The following is an 18,137-nucleotide window of genomic DNA, read 5'->3' as shown; positions in this document are numbered from 1 at the left end:
AGATGTCTGTTTCCTTCTGCAGGTTAGGGAAATTGTCAGCTATTAATTCTTGAAAGAAGTTTTCTGCCCCTTTTTCTTTCTCTTCTGCTTTTGAGACCACTAAAAATGCAAATGTTATTATGCTTGAGGTTATTGCAGAGGTCCCTTAACCTATCCTGTGATGTGTTGATTCCTTCTACTATATTTTTTAATTTCAGTTATTCTATTCTTCACTTCTGATTGGTTCCTTTTTATATTTTGTATCTCTTTGTTGAAGTTTTCACTGAATTCATCCACTCTTCTTTCCAGTCCGGTGAGCATCTTTATGACCATTACTTTGAATTCTTCATTAGTTAGATTTGCCATATCCATCTTTCAGTCCTTTTTCTGAGGTTTTTGTCTTCTTGTGTTGGGAACATATGCTCCTGTCTCATGTTTTTTGACCTTCTGTGTTTGTTTCAGCTACTTCTCCTAAACTTGAAGGAATGGTTTTGTGTATGTATAGTTGTCTTCTGTGCAGATTGTGTGTGCCTGGTGACTTTTGCTGGCTGGCTGAGGCTTTGACTGGTGTGGGCCAGGGTTTCTGGGGCACTCTGTACTGATGTTGCTTTGGTGGGATGGCCAGAGCTGAAGTGGGCATTGGCTGAGGCAGTCCCAGGCCTCTCTGTACAGATGGTGCCCTGGCAGGAGAGCTGTAGCTGAAGTGGGTGCAAGCCAGGGTGTCCCAGGGTTTTTAGCATAAGGGGCACCTGAATGGTGTGGCTGGAGCTGAAGTGGACATGAGTTGGTTGTGGTGGGGCTGCTGGAACAGAGGCAAGGTTTGGGAAGGAGGGGAGTCCCAGGGTACTCCATGTAGGGGGTGCCTTGGCAGAGTGGCTGTAGCCAAGGTGTGTGCAAGCCAGTGGCTCCTGTGGCACACTGTGCAAGTGGCGCTCTTGCAGGGTGGCTGGAGTGGAAGAGAGTATGAGCCAGGAGGTCCTGGAGTGCTGTTCACTGTGGTGTCCTAGCATGTCATCTGGAGCCAGTATGGTACAGATTTGGATTGTTCCAGGGTGCTTTGGGCCTATGTCACTTTGGCAAGATGGCCATAGCTGTGGTGAATGCTGACCAAGGGTTTCCTGGCATTCATTGTACCGTGGCTGCCCTGGTAGGTCGGCTTGGGATGGTGTGGGCTAGGGGACCAGGACTCACTGAGGCAATAGGCCAGTTAAGGTGCCTAGACCATGCTCCCATCCATGTAATCAAGGTGGAAAGTAATGTATACTCTCCACTCAACCAGCCTCTTCAATCCAGAGAGATTTCCAGCAGCTTCCCTGCCATTTGGTGGAGTTCTAGGGTTGAATGCTTTATATTTCAGTTGTTCTGTTAAACTGTGGCTTTTTTTCTGTGTCCTAGGGGCTTCAGGGCTAGTATGACCAGGGCTCGCAGAGGCAGCAGGCCAGCTATGGCTTCTGGAACCTGCTCCCGTCTGTGCTGTCAAGGTGGACTGGGAACGTTAACCATGGCACTTGCCAGCGCCTCAGATCTAGAGAGAGTTCTAGGAGCTGCCCCACCATTTGGTAGTGGCCTAAGGCTGGTTCCTTTATATTCTAATTTCCATACCAAACTGTGGCTTTTTTTCTGTGTCCCAGGGCAAATGAACCTGTTCCCGGCCTAGTATCCCTTCCCACTGTAGTTTTGCAGCATAGGGGCTGGGAGTTTTCTTTGTTACAGTGTGTGTCTCTTGCTGTTTTTCATGTGCTCTATCTTTTGTTGTGCAGAAGCTGTTCAGTCTGCTCGCAGTTCTTCAGAAGGAATTGCTCTGTTAATAGGTGTAGATTTGTTGTGTCTGGGTAGGAGATGAGTTCAGGGTCTTCTATGTTGCCATCTTGGATCGGAAGTTCTCTGTCAGGGTTTGATCAGAGAAGCAGAGGCACTATGCATGATACAAGGGATTTACTGGAGGGATTTAACCTTATGTGATTGTGTGAAGTGGTCAAGCTCTTCCCTGGTGTTTGTCACCTGTGTGTGTGGCACTGAAGTCCACGCCAACGGTCAGGAAGAGAAGGTGATGTATAGTGGGGGTGCAGAGGCAAACTGCAACCTGTGAATCATGAATCGTGTTTCTTAGCAGAACCTGTATTAGTCTCAGTGCCTCACAGTCTCCAGTGTGGATGATTCAGGAGTGGGTGTACATGCACATGGACTGGCATACTGCTTGGCTGAGGGTTCAGAGAAGCTGAAGGAGAACCAACAGCATCTGGGGGAGCTGCAGACTCTGCTCTTTCCCCGAGGATATCTAGCAGCAGCCAGAGTTGTGGGCTTGGTGGTGCCCTGTGCCAGTGAGGTCATCAGTCCTGGTCTTAACTAACCTTTCCACATATGGAAAACAAGGGCACTCTTTCACTTCTACCTTCCATATATCTGGCTGCCCAAGGAAACAACTGTCCCTTGTACAACCAAAGACAAACTCTTCCTCTCCCCCCGAAAAGGGCACAGGTTCTTGTTAGTCATCTTTGGATGATGCTCATTCCTCTTGCTAAATCACATCCTTCTTGGTAATCCTCTAACTTAATTCCTGAGATATGAAGTCAGCTACTATTAGCACATTTTATTTAGATGTTAGGAAAATAGGAAAAGGGACCTAGATACATACATACATACCTACCACCAACAACAAAAAGCAAGAGATGCTTATTGTTATTACAGTCCTGTTTCTCACCTGGTCATGTGGTCATTAGATGTTATTTTATAACTATGTTCTTCACTTTCGTATTCCTTCTTTGCTGTCAACAACACCTCACCTGGTTACAAATCCTTGCCCGGTGTGTGGACTTGCCTTAGCAGTTTGCTTGGATTTAGCTTTTGTAGTTTTGCATTAACTTTGATCACAGAACGTGGGAATACCAAAAGGTACCCTAGAGGTTTTCCTATATTTCACACATACTCTTCCTTATTTCAGTAGTGTTGTAGCAATCCAATTTCCCTTGAATAGTCAGAATCAGTCACCCAAGCCAGTACAGTAACCTCCATCTTTTCCTGTTGATTTACTGGCACGAGGAGCTCAAAGTGGTCAAGAGGCAGTCCACTTCCGTTTATTTTTATTTTTTGTTTTTTAATTTAAATTTTAGTTTTAGTGAACATACAGCACAATATTGGTTTCTGGAGTAGAATTCAGTAATTCATCACATATAATACCCAGTGTTCATCACAAGTGCTCTTAATACCCATCACCCATTTAGCCCACCCCCTGCCCACCTCCCTCCATCAACCCTTTTTGTTCTCTATCATTAAGATTCTCTTATGGGGGTGCCTGGGTGGCTCAGTGGGGTAAGCATCTGACTTTGGCTCAAGTCATGATCTTATGGTTCGTGAGTTTGAGCTCCACACTGGTCTCCTTGCTGACAGGTCAGAACCCGGAGCCTGCTTTGGATTCTGTGTCTCCCTCTCTCTGCCACTCCCCTGCTCACACTCTGTTTCTCTCTTTCAAAAATAAACATTAAAAAAAAGTCTCTTATGGTTTGTTTCTCTCTCTTTTTCCTTTGTCTTCCCATATGTTCATCTGTTTCTTAAATTCCACATATAAGGGGGATCATACGGTATTTATCTTCCTCTGACTGATTTCACTTAACATAATACACTCTGGCTCCATCAATGTCGTTGTAAATGGCAAGATTTCATTTTTTTGATGGCTGAGTAATATTCCATTGTGTATATATACCACATCTTTTTTATCCATTCATCAGTTGTTGATGGACATTTGGGCTGTCTCCACAGTTTGACTATTGTTGATAATGCTGCTGTAAACATCAGGGTGCATGTACCCCTTTGAATCAGTATTTTTGTATCCTTTGGGTAAATACCTAGTAATGCAATTGCTGGGTTATAGGGTAGTTCTTGAGGAGCCTCCATACTATTCTCCAGAATGGCTACACCAGTTTGCAATCCCACCAACTTCTGTTTAAATGAAACCACTGCATTTTCCCCTGGTAGAAGCATTCCTTCCTTGATAAGACCTCTAAACCAACAAGGTTCAAAGTTTCAGGGATGGGAAGCAAACATTTTACTAGTGGATCACTAGTAAGTGGTAATAGTAAGAAGAGCCACTCTCATTTCCACCCTGATCCCTAGGCTCAAGAATCCAATCTATAGGACAAACAGCATTATTCATTGTTTTGGTAGGTAAGGGCAGTTATACTGGCTTCCACTTAGTCTTCCCTAAGAGGGGACTGATATATGTATTCGGCCCATTGCTGAATGTATCTATTCTGATAATATGATCTAGAACTGGAGAAATAACCATAGAATGGGTTAGAGGATCTCCTGAGCCCACTGTATGATGGACATGAGCAAAACTGCATTGATCACGTGATTTGCATAAGTCCAGTCCCTGTTTTGACTGGTGGATCACCATGGCATTTGTCTTCCAGGAACTGTCCATTCAGAGTTAGTGTCCAGTAATTTATGAGAAGCTATTTTCCTTTCCCCAATACATAATTACCCTGGTACGTTTCTTTGGAGAACACTAGTGAGAAGATTTACTATATAAATTTTTAGTTGTGTCTTTTCTCACAGGGTCCCAATCTCTATTGAGGGGACTCTGGGTCTATAAATTGGTTCTTTTCTGGGAACTGGTTGAAAGACTCTGACTCTATAGTGATTCAAGTCAAACTTAGTTTACCAGAATCAGGGCTTTGCATTCTGCATATTCAAATCAAGTAAACCGTTTCAAGGACATCATGATCAACTAGCCAATGCCAGAGTTCTCTGTGGATCAGACTATTCTGATTACTGTTTCTGCTCTGTTGCCTATTATAGTAACCACATATATCTTTTCTTTGGTTGTGAACTGAATTAGCCCTCATACCTTGGAAAATCCGTTATTCTCATTGATTCTGTTGATCTGCTTCAAAGGCAGTACTTCCCTTGCTGTCATTCCTAGCTTACAGAGAACAGTCACTGTGAGCTCTTCAGGAAGCTGGGTAGCATTCTCCTTTCCTGAAGCCTCTGGATCCCCTCCTTTAGTGTATACCCAGAAAGTTCTAGCCCTTCAGTATCATTGAGATCTACACCTGTGTCATTCTATCTCAACTTTCTAATAATTCATCTTTGGAGCCAGGTTTCTGGCAACCAACGAAGTAAATTATTAGAGCCACTCCTGGCCACTGTACTACTGCACTAAACCAGAATTTCATATTGAGTCTGTATCAGTGAATTTAGCTTCATTTAATATTCTATTCACTCTGATTTAGTACCGTTGGGATCTGTTCCCTCACATATTCCCACCATATTTCTGGTGATATAGGCATACCTCAGAGATCTTACAGATTTGTTTCCAACCACTGCAATAATAAGTCAATATCACAATAAAGCTAGTCAAATGAACTTTTTAGTTGTCCAGTGCATATAAACATTATGTTTATACTATTCTCTATTAAGTGTGCAATAGAACATCAAACAATGATGTTCATACCTAATTAGAGATACTTGATTGCTGAAAAATCCTAGCTATCATCTGAGCTTTCAGTGAGTGTAATGTTTTTGCTGGTAGAGGGTCTTGCTGTGATGTTGATGGCTTCTGACTGATCAGGGTGGTGGTTTTGAAGGGTGGGGTGGCTGTGGCAATTTCTTAAATAAGACAGCACTTAAGTTTGCTGCATTAATAGATTCTTCCTTTCACAAATGATTTCTCTGTATGTGTGAGCATTTCACCCACAGTAGAACATCTTTCAGAATTGGAGTCAGTCCTCTCAAAACTTGTCACTGCTCTATCAACTAAGCTTATGTACTATTCTAAATCCTTGGTTGTCCTTTCAACCATCTTCACAGCATCTTCACTGGGAGTAGATTCCATCTCAAGAAACCACTTTCTTTGTTCATTTAACTTCTGTTAAAATTTTATCATGAGATGGCAGCAATTCAGTCACATCTTCAGTCTCCACTTTTTTTTTTTTAAGTTTATTTATTTATTTTGAGAGAGAGAACGAATGAGCAGGGGAGGGACAGAGAGAGAGAGAATCCCAAGCAGGCTCCACACTGTCAACACAGAGCCAATGCAGCACTTGAACTCATGAACCATGAGATTGTGACCTGAGCCGAAACCAAGAGATGGACACTTAACCCACTGAGCCACCTAGGTGTCCCAGGCTCCACTTCTAATTCTAGTTCTCTTGCTATTCCCACCTCATCTGCAGTGACTTACTCCACTGAAATCTTGAGCCCTCTAAGTCATCCATGAGGGTTGGAATCAATTGCTTTCAAACTCCTATTAATGTTGATATTTTGACATCTTCCCATGGATCATGAATTTTCTGAATGGCATCTAGAGTGATGAATCCTTTCCAGAGGTTTTCAATTGATTTTACCCAAACCCATCAGAGCAATCCCTATCTGTGTCAGCTATAGCCTTATGAAATGTATTTTATAAATAATAAGACTTGAAAGTAAATGACCCATGAATTACAGATGGATGTTGTGTTATCGGGCATGAAAACAAGATGAATCTCTTTAAATATCTTCATCAGAGCTCTTGGGTGACCAGTGCATTGCCAATGAAAGAAATGTTTTTTCTGAGCCCTATGGCTCAAATAGGGCTCAAATATAACCCACGTTATAAACAGATGTGCTTATGGGGCGCCTGGGTGGCGCAGTCGGTTAAGCGTCCGACTTCAGCCAGGTCACGATCTCGCGGTCCGTGAGTTCGAGCCCCGCGTCGGGCTCTGGGCTGATGGCTCGGAGCCTGGAGCCTGTTTCCGATTCTGTGTCTCCCTCTCTCTCTGCCCCTCCCCCGTTCATGCTCTGTCTCTCTCTGTCCCAAAAATAAATAAACGTTGAAAAAACAAAAACAAAAACAGATGTGCTTATAGATTCAGGCTTATAGAACACAGGCAGAATAGATTTAGCATAATTCTTCTTGCCCCTATGATTTTTGGAATTATAAATGAGCATTGGCTTCAACTTAAAGTCACCAGCTGCTTTAGATCCTACCAAGAGAGTCAGTCTGTTCTTAGAAGCTTTGTAGCCAGGCATTGACTTCTCCTCTCTATGAAAGTCTTACATGGCATCTTCCAGTAGAAGGCTACAATAAAAATCTGTTGTTTCTTGTGGCCACCGTAATTAACTATTTTAGCTAAATCTTCTGGATAACTTGGTGTTTCTACATCAACACTTGCTGCTTAACACTTTTATGTTATGGAGATTAAACCTAGCAAACCAACCTCGACTAGCTTCAAACTTTTCTTCACCTTCCTCACCTTCTGAACTTTCATAGAATTTTAGTAAATGTGGTGCCGAAGTGAGCACTCAGCCTTCCTAGAATTGAAGAGAGTCAGGGCCTTGCTCTGGATTAGGCTTTGGCTTAGGGGAATGTTGTGGCTGGTGTGATCATCTGTTCGGATTACTAAACCTCTCTCCATATCAGCATTAAGGCTGTTTTCCTTTCTTACATTTCATACGTTTACTGGAATAGTACTTTTAATTTCCTTCCAGAACTTTTCCCTTCCATTCACAACTCAGCAAACTGACTCAAGAGGTCTAACTTTCAGCCTGTATTGGCTTTTGACATTCGGTAGTCTTGGCCCAGTACCTATAGGAGATAAGGGGTTCTTCTGGGACAATCATAGAGACTTTGAGGTTCCTTTATACAGATCCTGCATTTCTCTCAGGTTCTTCAGCATATTTAGGAGGGGCCAATCAACCGCATTATTCTCAACAGAAATATTCTGTGACAGCAAACACTTGGTCACCCAGAACCTTTCCCTCTCTAGATACTTAATTACTGGTGTCTAGATTGTAATCTAAATAACTTTGTCTACTACATGCCATGGAATACCAATTGAACTGCAGGCAAGGGTCATTAATGCCTTTAAATCTAATCAGATCAGAGACTATTTTAGGTGGCATAGAAGCAATTTAGAGAACCTGCTTTTAAGTTTCTTTTCCTCTGGAACAACATTTGGTATTGGTTAGGGTTCACTCAGAGAAGCTGAATCATGAGTGATTTAAGGGATTTATTGTAGGGATCAGTTCCTGTATGATCATGGGGCCTGGTTAAGCAGTCCATTGCTAGTCCTGAAGTCAGCAGTGCCAGCAGTAGGAACGGGAAGATGGAGATGGAGTGTGGGAGGGTAAAGATGAGCTCAAACCCAGGAGGACAAAATGGAGCTTGTCTGCCTTTCACTTGGACTCGTGTTGGTTGTGTAACCGCCTCCAAGGCTCTGACTCCAGATGCTGGTGCCCTGCAGAAGAGCTAGTACACTTGCCATAGAAAATTGCACAAGAACATGGCCAGGGATTCAGGGAAGCTGAAGAAGCTGTGGGCCAAGCTGCTGCCCCAAAGAGGTTCAGTAGGAGCTGGTGGAACTGGGTTCTGCTTTATGCCAGGAAGGTGAAGCAGCAGATCCAGGACAACGTGAATGAACCCCAGCAGCACCTGACATTATGCCAACCATCTGAATGTAAACCTGACTGCTATTTCATTTTTACCTTCCAGGTCTGAAGCAGAGTTCACTTGTGACCAATCCTAACCAGAATCATGCAGGGAAGGCAATTCTGGTATTGGCATAATACAAAAACACGATAACATCCTATTTTAAATCATAACCATGAGATTTCATCTTATGGAAATTTGGGGCATTAAAGCTGGACACTGATTAAAGCAGGCTGATGTTTTAGAGAGCATCAAGGACATCTTTAAAAATTTTTGGTTTCTATTGGTATGGTGTCAAAAGGAATCTCACTTTGACTTTAATACTCGGATTGATTAGAATCATACATTAAGTCTGCTTTATAAATTAGTGATGATGGACTTGTCAATTCCAGTAGCACACTCTATTTTTCTTTTAATTGTTACATCAGCTTGTTTATAATCACCAACGCCTTATCTTGCCAACATATGAACCCAAATATGTTTTCATGAAATAATAGCTAAGTAGTTATGGGCTGAATATCACTCATCGTCAGGGAAATACAAATCAAAACCACAATGAGATACTACTTCATAACCTGTCAGAATGGCTAAAATTAACAACTCAGGAGACGACAGATGTTGGTGAGGATATGGAGAAAGGGGAACCCTTTTGCACTGTTGATGGGAATGCAGACTGGTCTAGCCACTTTGGAAAACAATATGAAGGTTCCTCAAAAAATTGAAGATAGAGGGGCGCCTGGGTGGCGCAGTCGGTTAAGCGTCCGACTTCAGCCAGGTCACGATCTCGCGGTCCGTGAGTTCGAGCCCCGCGTCGGGCTCTGGGCTGATGGCTCAGAGCCTGGAGCCTGTTTCCGATTCTGTGTCTCCCTCTCTCTCTGCCCCTCCCCTGTTCATGCTCTGTCTCTCTCTGTCCCAAAAATAAATAAACGTTGAAAAAAAAAATTTAAAAAAATTGAAGATAGAGCTACCCTATGACCCAGCAATTGCACTACTAGGTATTTATCCAAAGGATACAAAAATGCTGATTTGAAGAAGCACAACACACCAGTATTTATAGCAGCACTATCAACAATAGCCAAATTATGAAAAGAACCCAAATGTACATCGACTGACGAATGGATAAGGTAGGTGTGGTATATGTATACAATGGAATAGTACTTGGCAATCAAAAGAATGAAATCTTGCCATTTGCAACAGCATGGATGGAATTAGAGTGTATTATGCTAAGCGAAGTAAGTCAGAGAAAGACAAATTAAGATTTCATTCATGTGTGGTGTTTAAGAAACAAGCAGATGAACATAGGGGAAGGGAAGGAAAAATAAGATAAAAACAGAGAGGAAGGCAAATCATAAGAGACTTTCAAATACACAGAATAAACTGAGGGTTACTGGAGGGGAGGTGGGTGGGGCAATGAGCTGAATGAGTGATGGGCATTAAAGAGAGCACTTGTGATGAGCACTGGGTGTTATATGTAAGTGATGAATCACTAAATTCTACTCTTGAAACCATTATTGCATTATATGTTAACTACCTTGGATTCAAATTAACAAAAAAAAAGCTTCCTTTTGTTTCAAAGTTTGGTCACTTAAATGACTTAGGAGACTGTTGGACCACTGCCCTACAACACAGTAAAAATAATAATGATCATTTATTAAATGCATAACTATGTGCCAGTTACTATGTTAAAACTTTCCATTTATTATCTCACTTAATTCTTTAAAACAATACTATGAAAGCTAGATATTGTCCCTTTGTACAGATGGGGAAATTGAGGCTTGGTTTAGTGCTTAGCCTGAGCTAAGAGGAGGACCTAAAATTTAGGTCTATGTGACTCCAACACACATGCTCTTAACCACCTTTCTCTACTACTGTAAGTTTGTCTGTAATTCTGATGGTGAGGAATAGCCAAAAATCAACAGAGATACCTAAAACTATTAATTATTGCATCTTTTTTTCCTTCCTCATAGCTCTAACTGAAGAATTGGAGTCTGTAACCAATGAGCTACATGCAGTAGACATTCAAATTCAGGAACTTCTGGAAAAGCAACAAGAGCTTATTCAGAAAAAGAACATCCTAACAAACCAAATAAAGCAGCATTTTGAGGATTCTGATGCTGGGGAAAGCAGTGAATGGGATTCTTCACCTGCTGCTTGGAATAAAGAAGGTTTGCTCTGTTTTTGTTTGCTAGTCTTGTTTCTGCTTGTTTCTTTACACAGGAGTTAAATCATTGTTCCTGGATCAGTGCTTTCTAGGCACTTGGAAAGGAAACTGGCTGTTCCTTAAGTGCATGGGAAACCAGTAGGCAAACCATTCTTTGCCCATGTTCTTTTTGAATGAAGCTTTTATTATTCATGCTTCATTATTTTTTCCAAATGTGGTTCTTTTTTTAAAAATTTCTTTAATGTTTATTTTTGAGAAAGAGAGAGAGAGCAAGCGAGCGAGCATGAGCGGGGGAGGGGTACAGAGAGAGGAGAAGGAGACACAGAATCCGAAACAGGCTCCAGGCTTTGAGCTGTCAGCACAGAGCCCTGATGCAGGGCTTGAATCCACGAACCATGAGATCATGACCCGAGCCAAAATCGGACGCTTAACTGACTGACCCACTCAGGCGCCCCTCCAAATATGGTTCTAGCAGCATCAATCAATGCTTGGAAAAAGAAGATTTTTTACTAAATTTTCTAAGTTTTAATTAGAAAAAAGTTAAACAATTAAAAAAAAAATCAAACTTGCCAAAGTCTAGTTCATTTTCCTGCCCTAGTGAACACCTTCCTTGATTCAAGATCTTGCCAAGTCTCATGTTTATCATGAACTATCACTTATACTGGAGTTCGTAACAGTGCTTTTGTAGGCCTTGCTTTTCAGGGGATTTGCTTCTAAACAAGATATTTACATAAAAAACTCCGCATAATTGTTAACTTGACGGTATTTGAGATTTTTATGATACTATGAATTCCTTGATCAACAATCAGACTGGTTTTCAAATGCCTGGTCAAGAACCTTCCTCTTCTGTGTAGGTTAATTCTCAACTGGCAAATGTTTTCATTTTTTCTGATGGATTGTTTCTTACTATATATCATTAAATCTTTTTGCCTAAGCTTCGGAGTTAAACTAATTTCAAAATTGTCAGTATAAAGGTTAAATTGTCAGTAATTTTAAAACTTACATAAATTCTTAACTGCTTTTCTCTAATATAAAAGCTGCCATTTATGTTTGTATTGCATTTATAATCCTAAATAATTCTAATATATTTGGCTTATTATTATTATTTTATTATTATTTTTTGTCTAGATTTTCCCTGGTCTGGTAAAGTTAAAGAGGTTCTGCAAAATGTCTTTAAACTGCAGAGGTTCAGACTGCTTCAGCTTGAAACTATTAATGTAACAATGTCTGGGAAGGAGGTATTTCTTGTTATGCCTACAGGAGGTGGAAAGAGCTTATGCTACCAGTTACCAGCATTATGTTCAGATGGTATGTATTAATAAAGATTCGTTTTAAGTTGAACAAAGGAATTTCTCTCTTTTTTTTAAATGTTTATTTATTTTTGAGAGAGAGAGAGACACAGAGCACGAGTGGGGGAGGGGCAGAGAGAGGGAGACACAGAATCTGAAACAGGCTCCAGGCTCCAAGCTGTCAGCACAGATCCTGACGTGGACTTGAACTCATGAACCATGAGATCATGACCTGAGCCAAAGTCGGACATTCAACCGACTGAGCCACCCAGGCACCCCAAGGAATTTCTCTTTTAAGTCTTAAAAAAAATAATTTCTAACCATACTTTTTGTATAAATCAAGTGCATTTTTAATTTCATTTATCTTAATGTTAATAGACATTTTAAAAGGTTCACTTAAAGAGGGAATGTTAAAGACTTTGAGCAGAATTGGTTCTTTTATATGGTTCTTCAAACATAATTAAAAAACATGTTGTGGGACAAAAGTACTAGAAAAGGAATCTATAGACCTGGAGTCTAGTCCCAGATCTTTATTGAGTGTCAGCTAGGGGTGTTAGGCACTGGAGATAACAGTAGTGAGCAAAATGGGCGAGGTTCTCGTTTTCACAGAGCTCATAGTGTAAAGCAGAACTTTCTCAAACTATAATGTGTGTAAGGATTACTGGTGACATGACTGACATGCAGATTCTGAGTTTGTGTGAGACCCAAGATCTTGCATTTCTAACAAGCTCCCAGGTACTGGGTTGCTCTTTGGGGACTAGCAGTGGTACAGATAGAGAGGGGTCAGCAAACTTACCTTTAGAGAGGCAGTCAGTAAATGTGATAGGTGTGGTTCATATGGTCTCTGTGGCAACTACTGAACTCTGCCATTGTGGTACAAAAGTAGCCATAGACAGCATGGAAACAAATGGATATGCCTGTATTCTATTAAAACTTTATTTACTCAAACTAGCAGCTAGTTCTTAGTTTATTGATACCTGGACTATAAATAGAGGTAATTGTAGGCAATTGCAATAAAAGTTTTGTGATAAAGGTTTTTTATTTTAATTAATTAATTAATTTTTAAATTTTATTTATTTATTTATTTATTTATTTATTTATTTATTTATTTATTTATTTATTTTGAGAGAGAGAGAGAGAGAGAGAGCACGAGCAGGGAAGGGGCAGAGAGAAAGGGAGACACGGAATCCAAAGCAGGCTCCAGTCTCTGAGCTGTCAGCACAGAGCCCAATGCGGGGCTTGAACTCACAAACTGTGAGTTGGACACTTAACCAACTGAGCCACCCAGGTGTCCCATGATAAAGGTGTTAATAGGGAATTAAGTCAGTGCAAAGATCTGGTCTAGGGACTGTCCAGAGAAGGCTGTCCTGAGGAAGTGGCATTTGAGCTGAAAGCTGAAGGATAAGTAGGCAAAGATAGACAGGAGAGGAAGGAAGAATGTTCACTCAGGGGAGCAGTATTTCTGAGAGCCCAAAAGTAACAACATGCATGGTAGGGAGTATCAATAATCTGGAAGAATTTCAGTGTGGCAGGCAGTGAGGGGCAAGCACATGGAAAGAGTCTTGAAAGATATTATAAAAATTTCCTTAGATGAGTGGGAAACCATTGAAGGGTTTTATATAGGTAAGAGACTTGCCAGAGTTGTGGTTTAGAAGATGGAGGAATTCCAGAAATAATTAGGAGGTAGATTCAGTAGGACTTGGTATTCATTGGATTGGGGGTAGGAAAAGGGATAGTCTAGAATGTTGCCCAAATTCTAGGCTGGGACAAATTGTTCACTGAAATAGGTTACATTTGGAGACATAATTTACATGGTAATGGAGAGAAAGGGAAGATGAGTTGAGGAAGGGGAGGTAGTGAATAGGACATTCTTTGGAAAGAATTGCTGTGAAGGGAAAAAGAGAGGGGACCCTAAATTAGGTGTCCAGGGTTTTTCAAAGATGAGAGAGGCTTGCCTGTGTTTAAATGTAATGTGAAGTTATCATTGATGAGGGAGAATATGAAAATACAGCAGAGAGACTATTTGAGATGTCAAAATCCCTGATAAAGTCCGAATCTGGTATATTTTTTAATTGGTCTGCTCTCTGGTTTATTTTAAGGAACAAACTATAGAAACATAAGGTCAGTGATTTTAATAATGTAGAATAGCTCTTACAGCTGTGCACAATTTCAGTAATAAGAGAAAAGGGACACTATCAGAATTTCATCCAGTCAATAAACTGTTCACTGGTTTCTATGTGGCATATATTAATCTGGTACAGTAAGTGGAAGAATAGTCTTGTAACTATCATTCTTAATTATACGGGTTGCTTATGTTTTCTTTGGAAACTTTGGAATAACTTTTTTCTGATATAACTGCTTACTACTTGACTTGATTTATGTTATTTTGCTAAGGTTACCAGTACTGATTGTTAAAAATGATAGTAAAGTAAAAATTCACAATCATATCTGTTTTTATCTTTATAGTAATGAATGAGGGAAGAGATTTCTGTCTAATCTTATATCTGCTTATTTGACTAATGATCATTTATTTATATCTATCTCCTCTATTAATGAGGGTAAAAAATAGGTAGTATATTGATGTTGTGATGTCCTCAGGTGAGTGGTTGAAACTCATTCTGGAGGTAGTATAAAATTTAAAGTAGATACTTTCTCTTTTAGGTTTTACCCTTGTGATTTGCCCATTGATCTCTCTTATGGAAGACCAGTTAATGGTTTTAAAACAATTAGGAATTTCAGCTACCATGTTAAATGCTTCTAGTCCTAAGGTATGCTTCTGTGGTTTGTTTTTTTTTTTGTTTTTTTTTTTTTGATTTGTTTTTTAAGTTTATTTATTTTGAGAGAGAGAGAGTGTGAATGCCTGTTTGGGAGAGGGGCGGAGAGAGAATCTCAAGCAGGCTCCATGCTCTTAGCACAGAGTCTGAAGTGGGGCTCAATCCTGTGAAAAAGATCATGACCTGAGCTGAAACCAAGAGTTGGATGCTTAACCAACTGAGCCACCTAGGCACGCCCTTTTTTTAAAATCCAAACTCTTCACTAAAGTAGGAGCCTTGGTTACAATTGAATTGGTTATAAAATTGTAAGCTAATAACTATATCAAGAGTTGCAAAGTACTGTTGATGGGCCAGTTCTAGTCTACTACCTATTTTTATATGGTCTGTGAGCTAAGAATGGTTTTTACATTTATATTTATATATTTTAATTTAATTTGGTTTATTTGAGAGAGAGCATGAGCAAGGGAGGGGCACAGGGAGAGACAGAGAGAATCTTAGGCAGTCTCCACACTTAGCACGGAGCCTGACACAGGGCTTGATTCCACAGCCCTGGGGTCATGACCTGGGCTGAAATCAAGAGTTGGATGCCCAACCAACTGAACCACCCAGGCGCCCTGGTTTTTATATTTTTAAATGGTTAAAAAAAAGTTAAAAGAATAACACTTTGTGAAGTGTGAAAATTATAAGGAAGTCTGTAAAGTTTTATTGGAACACAACAGTGCTTGTTCATTTATGTGTTGTTTTCACACAATAATGGCAAAATAGTTGTGATAGTTACTGTATGGCCCACAAAACCTAATAATATCTACTATCTGGCACTTTACAGTAAACATCAGCTGAGCTGTTTTATATTATTTATCTATTAGAAAATAGTAAATAAGAATTCCTAATTATACAATATTATTAAATATAAATGGTGCACTACTAACAAGATATCCTGTCCCTATGGAATCTTTTTGGTTTCGGAATGGACTCTCTTACTTTTATCTGTTGAATAAGCATTTCCCAACTATTCTTTTTTAAAAAGGATGTTATTGAAATTTTTTAAAGTGCAGAAAAGTAGAGAGAATCATAATACCGTAAGTACCCATTAACCACCTTTAATATTTATCAACATATGACCAATCCTTTTTCAATTATATACCTGGAATTTTCCCTGCCTCCTCCCCTTGGTTTATTTATTTGAAACAGTTCCCAGATATCATATCATTTTAGTTGTAACTCCTTTAATATATATCAGAAAAAAAATAATTGCAATGGCATTATCATACCTAAAACAATTTAATATTGATTCATTAAAATCATCAAGTAAATGGGTGTCTGTGTGACTCAGTTGGTTAAGTGTCTGACTTCGGCTCAGGTTATGATCTCAGGGTTTGTGGGTTCGAGACTGCCATCGGGCTCTGTGCTGACAGTGTGGACCTTCTTTGGATCCTCGGTCTCCCTTTCTCTCTCTGCCCTTGCCCTGCTCGTTCTCTCTCTCTCTCTCTTTCAAAAATTAAAACATTAAAAAATATTCACATTTTGGGGCACCTGGGTGGCTCGGTTGGGCATCTGACTTTGGGCATGATCTCACAGTTCTTGGGTTCGAACCCCGTGTTGGGCTCTGTGCTGACAACTCAGAGCCTGGAGCTTGCTTCGGATTCTGTGTCTCTTTTCTCTCTGCCCCTGCCCCACTTGCTCTCTGTCTCTCTGTCTCTCTCTCTCTCTCTCAAGAATAAACAAACAACAAAACAAACAAATTCACATTCCTTTGTCTCATCAAATCTTACTTTTCTTTTTTAAAATCACGGTCCAGAATAAATTCATGCATTATGTTGTATTTTGTTGATCTCTCTGTAGATTCCCCTTATTTCTTATTTGTTTCCCCATGCAAATTTAATTTTTTTATTGAAACTAGGGTCTTTTTCTAGTTTGCTACATTCTGGTTTTTCTGATAACCTTCTTGTGATATTGTTTAACTTGTTATTTTTAGTTAGACTTAAAAGCGTGACTGTATTTGGTCTTTTCTTTTTCAAGACTTTATTCCCTATGGCATAAGTAGGAGGTACATCATAACCTGGTTATTTTGTGTGATGTTAAGTTTGGTCAGTGGGTTCAGGTGATAACTGCTTGTTCTGTTATTATCAAGTTCTTTGTCTCCTTTTCATCTATTGGCTTTAAAGCCACTGATGATTATTGCCTGCCTTTAAGTAATGGCTCTAGTTAGGGGCTTACAAAGTGGTGACTTCTCCTTCTGTCACTCCTTCTTTTATTAGCTAGGCATTTTCTATAAAGAACTTTTTCCTTATAAACCTTTGCAGATTGAGAATTGTTTCCTATTCTTTCCCAGTTGTCAGAGAGTTGTTTTCTTAGCATTCTCCAAAGGTGGTCAATAAGATCTTTTTTTTTTTTTTTTTTAAGTATCATTATAAACTTACGAGTATCTAGCATATTTGATAGATCTTAATCCATATTATTGTTTTTTGTGCTGAAATAGCCCCATCTTTGAGCAGTGAGCGTCTCTTCAAGTTGGCTCCTGAATCTTTTTTCTTCATCCCATAGTTTTTGACTCCTTGCTTTTTTGTGAAGTTACTCCATGCTCAGTTTGCATATTTCCTCTCAGACCTGGCATTAGCCATATCTCCAGGTAGCCCTGGTTCCTTGGTTTTTCCCATCTATTTCTATTTTATTGAAACTGTCATGTCCTAACTGCTGTCTTATTCAATGGGTGAATGTGGAGAACATTGCTTTCTAATACTGTACTTCTTTAACACTGAAAAAGAGTAATAATTTGAACTGTATCATGACTGAACAGTTGGAGAGAAAATAAAGAGAAGGGATAGGTCAAGTCCAAATTTCTGTTTGCTTTCACTAGCAGTTCATAGGATGTGAATACAAATCTTTTTAACCTTGCTGCTCCACTTTGCCAGAAATTCTGGTGTTTTTTTTTTTTCTTTTTTAACTCCTCCATTTCTGAGGAAATAGCCTTATGTTTGCTCCCCTAAGATTTCTGAGACATTTAGGACCAGTTGAAATGTTTAATGTACTTTAGTCATTCCTTAAGAAACTTAAGGATATCTTGAGGAATTAGCAAATGGTTTTGCTGGGATACTGAAAGCAGTTTGGACTTTGTCCATCACGTTCACCATTGTTTCTTTACACTTCTTTTGGTCCTAATTAGGTTAGAAGGAAAAATATGACACCTAATGTGCTAAATATTTTATGAAATAGAGCGCTAAGAACCTAATAACTGTGAGCTTTTAGGATTTATTTTTTATTATATATAAGTATATATTTTATTTTATAAAATCATAATTCAATGAATAGGATACTTTATAAAACCTAAAGAGATTGCATAGATTTGATAGCATCATTAAAGTAGCTAATAAAGAATAGATTTTGTTCAGATACATGAAGAGATCACAAATACAATGTTAAAATTAATAAAACCCAACTTTATAACCATCCCTATTGCATTTAGCTCATATTTTGGCATTTATATGAACAACTTAGAATTATGTCTTCATAGAGTAAATGCCTATTGG

The 18,137-nt window shown here is 39.5% G+C and overlaps 1 protein-coding gene across 2 annotated transcripts in view; it reads left to right on the top strand.

Annotated features, from left to right (window-relative positions):
• RECQL (RecQ like helicase) overlaps positions 1-18,137 on the top strand; it is a 57,586-nt gene that overhangs the window by 13,079 nt on the left and 26,370 nt on the right. The window contains exons 1-4 of one of the 2 annotated variants that reach the window (XM_045462635.1): positions 9,470-9,510; positions 10,354-10,551; positions 11,676-11,855; positions 14,498-14,604. In XM_045462635.1, coding sequence (XP_045318591.1) covers positions 11,771-11,855; positions 14,498-14,604 — 192 coding nt within the window. In that variant the 5' untranslated portion in view covers positions 9,470-9,510; positions 10,354-10,551; positions 11,676-11,770. Of the gene's footprint in view, positions 1-9,469; positions 9,511-10,353; positions 10,552-11,675; positions 11,856-14,497; positions 14,605-18,137 lie in introns of those variants that run through there. The other variant, XM_045462634.1, reaches the window with a different exon arrangement.

The sequence above is a fragment of the Leopardus geoffroyi genome, chromosome B4, assembly GCF_018350155.1.
Source record: "Leopardus geoffroyi isolate Oge1 chromosome B4, O.geoffroyi_Oge1_pat1.0, whole genome shotgun sequence".
Classification (NCBI taxonomy): Eukaryota; Metazoa; Chordata; class Mammalia; order Carnivora; family Felidae; genus Leopardus; species Leopardus geoffroyi.
The sequence above is the reverse complement of the archived record's forward strand: the minus strand, read 5'-3'. Positions and strand labels throughout refer to the sequence as shown.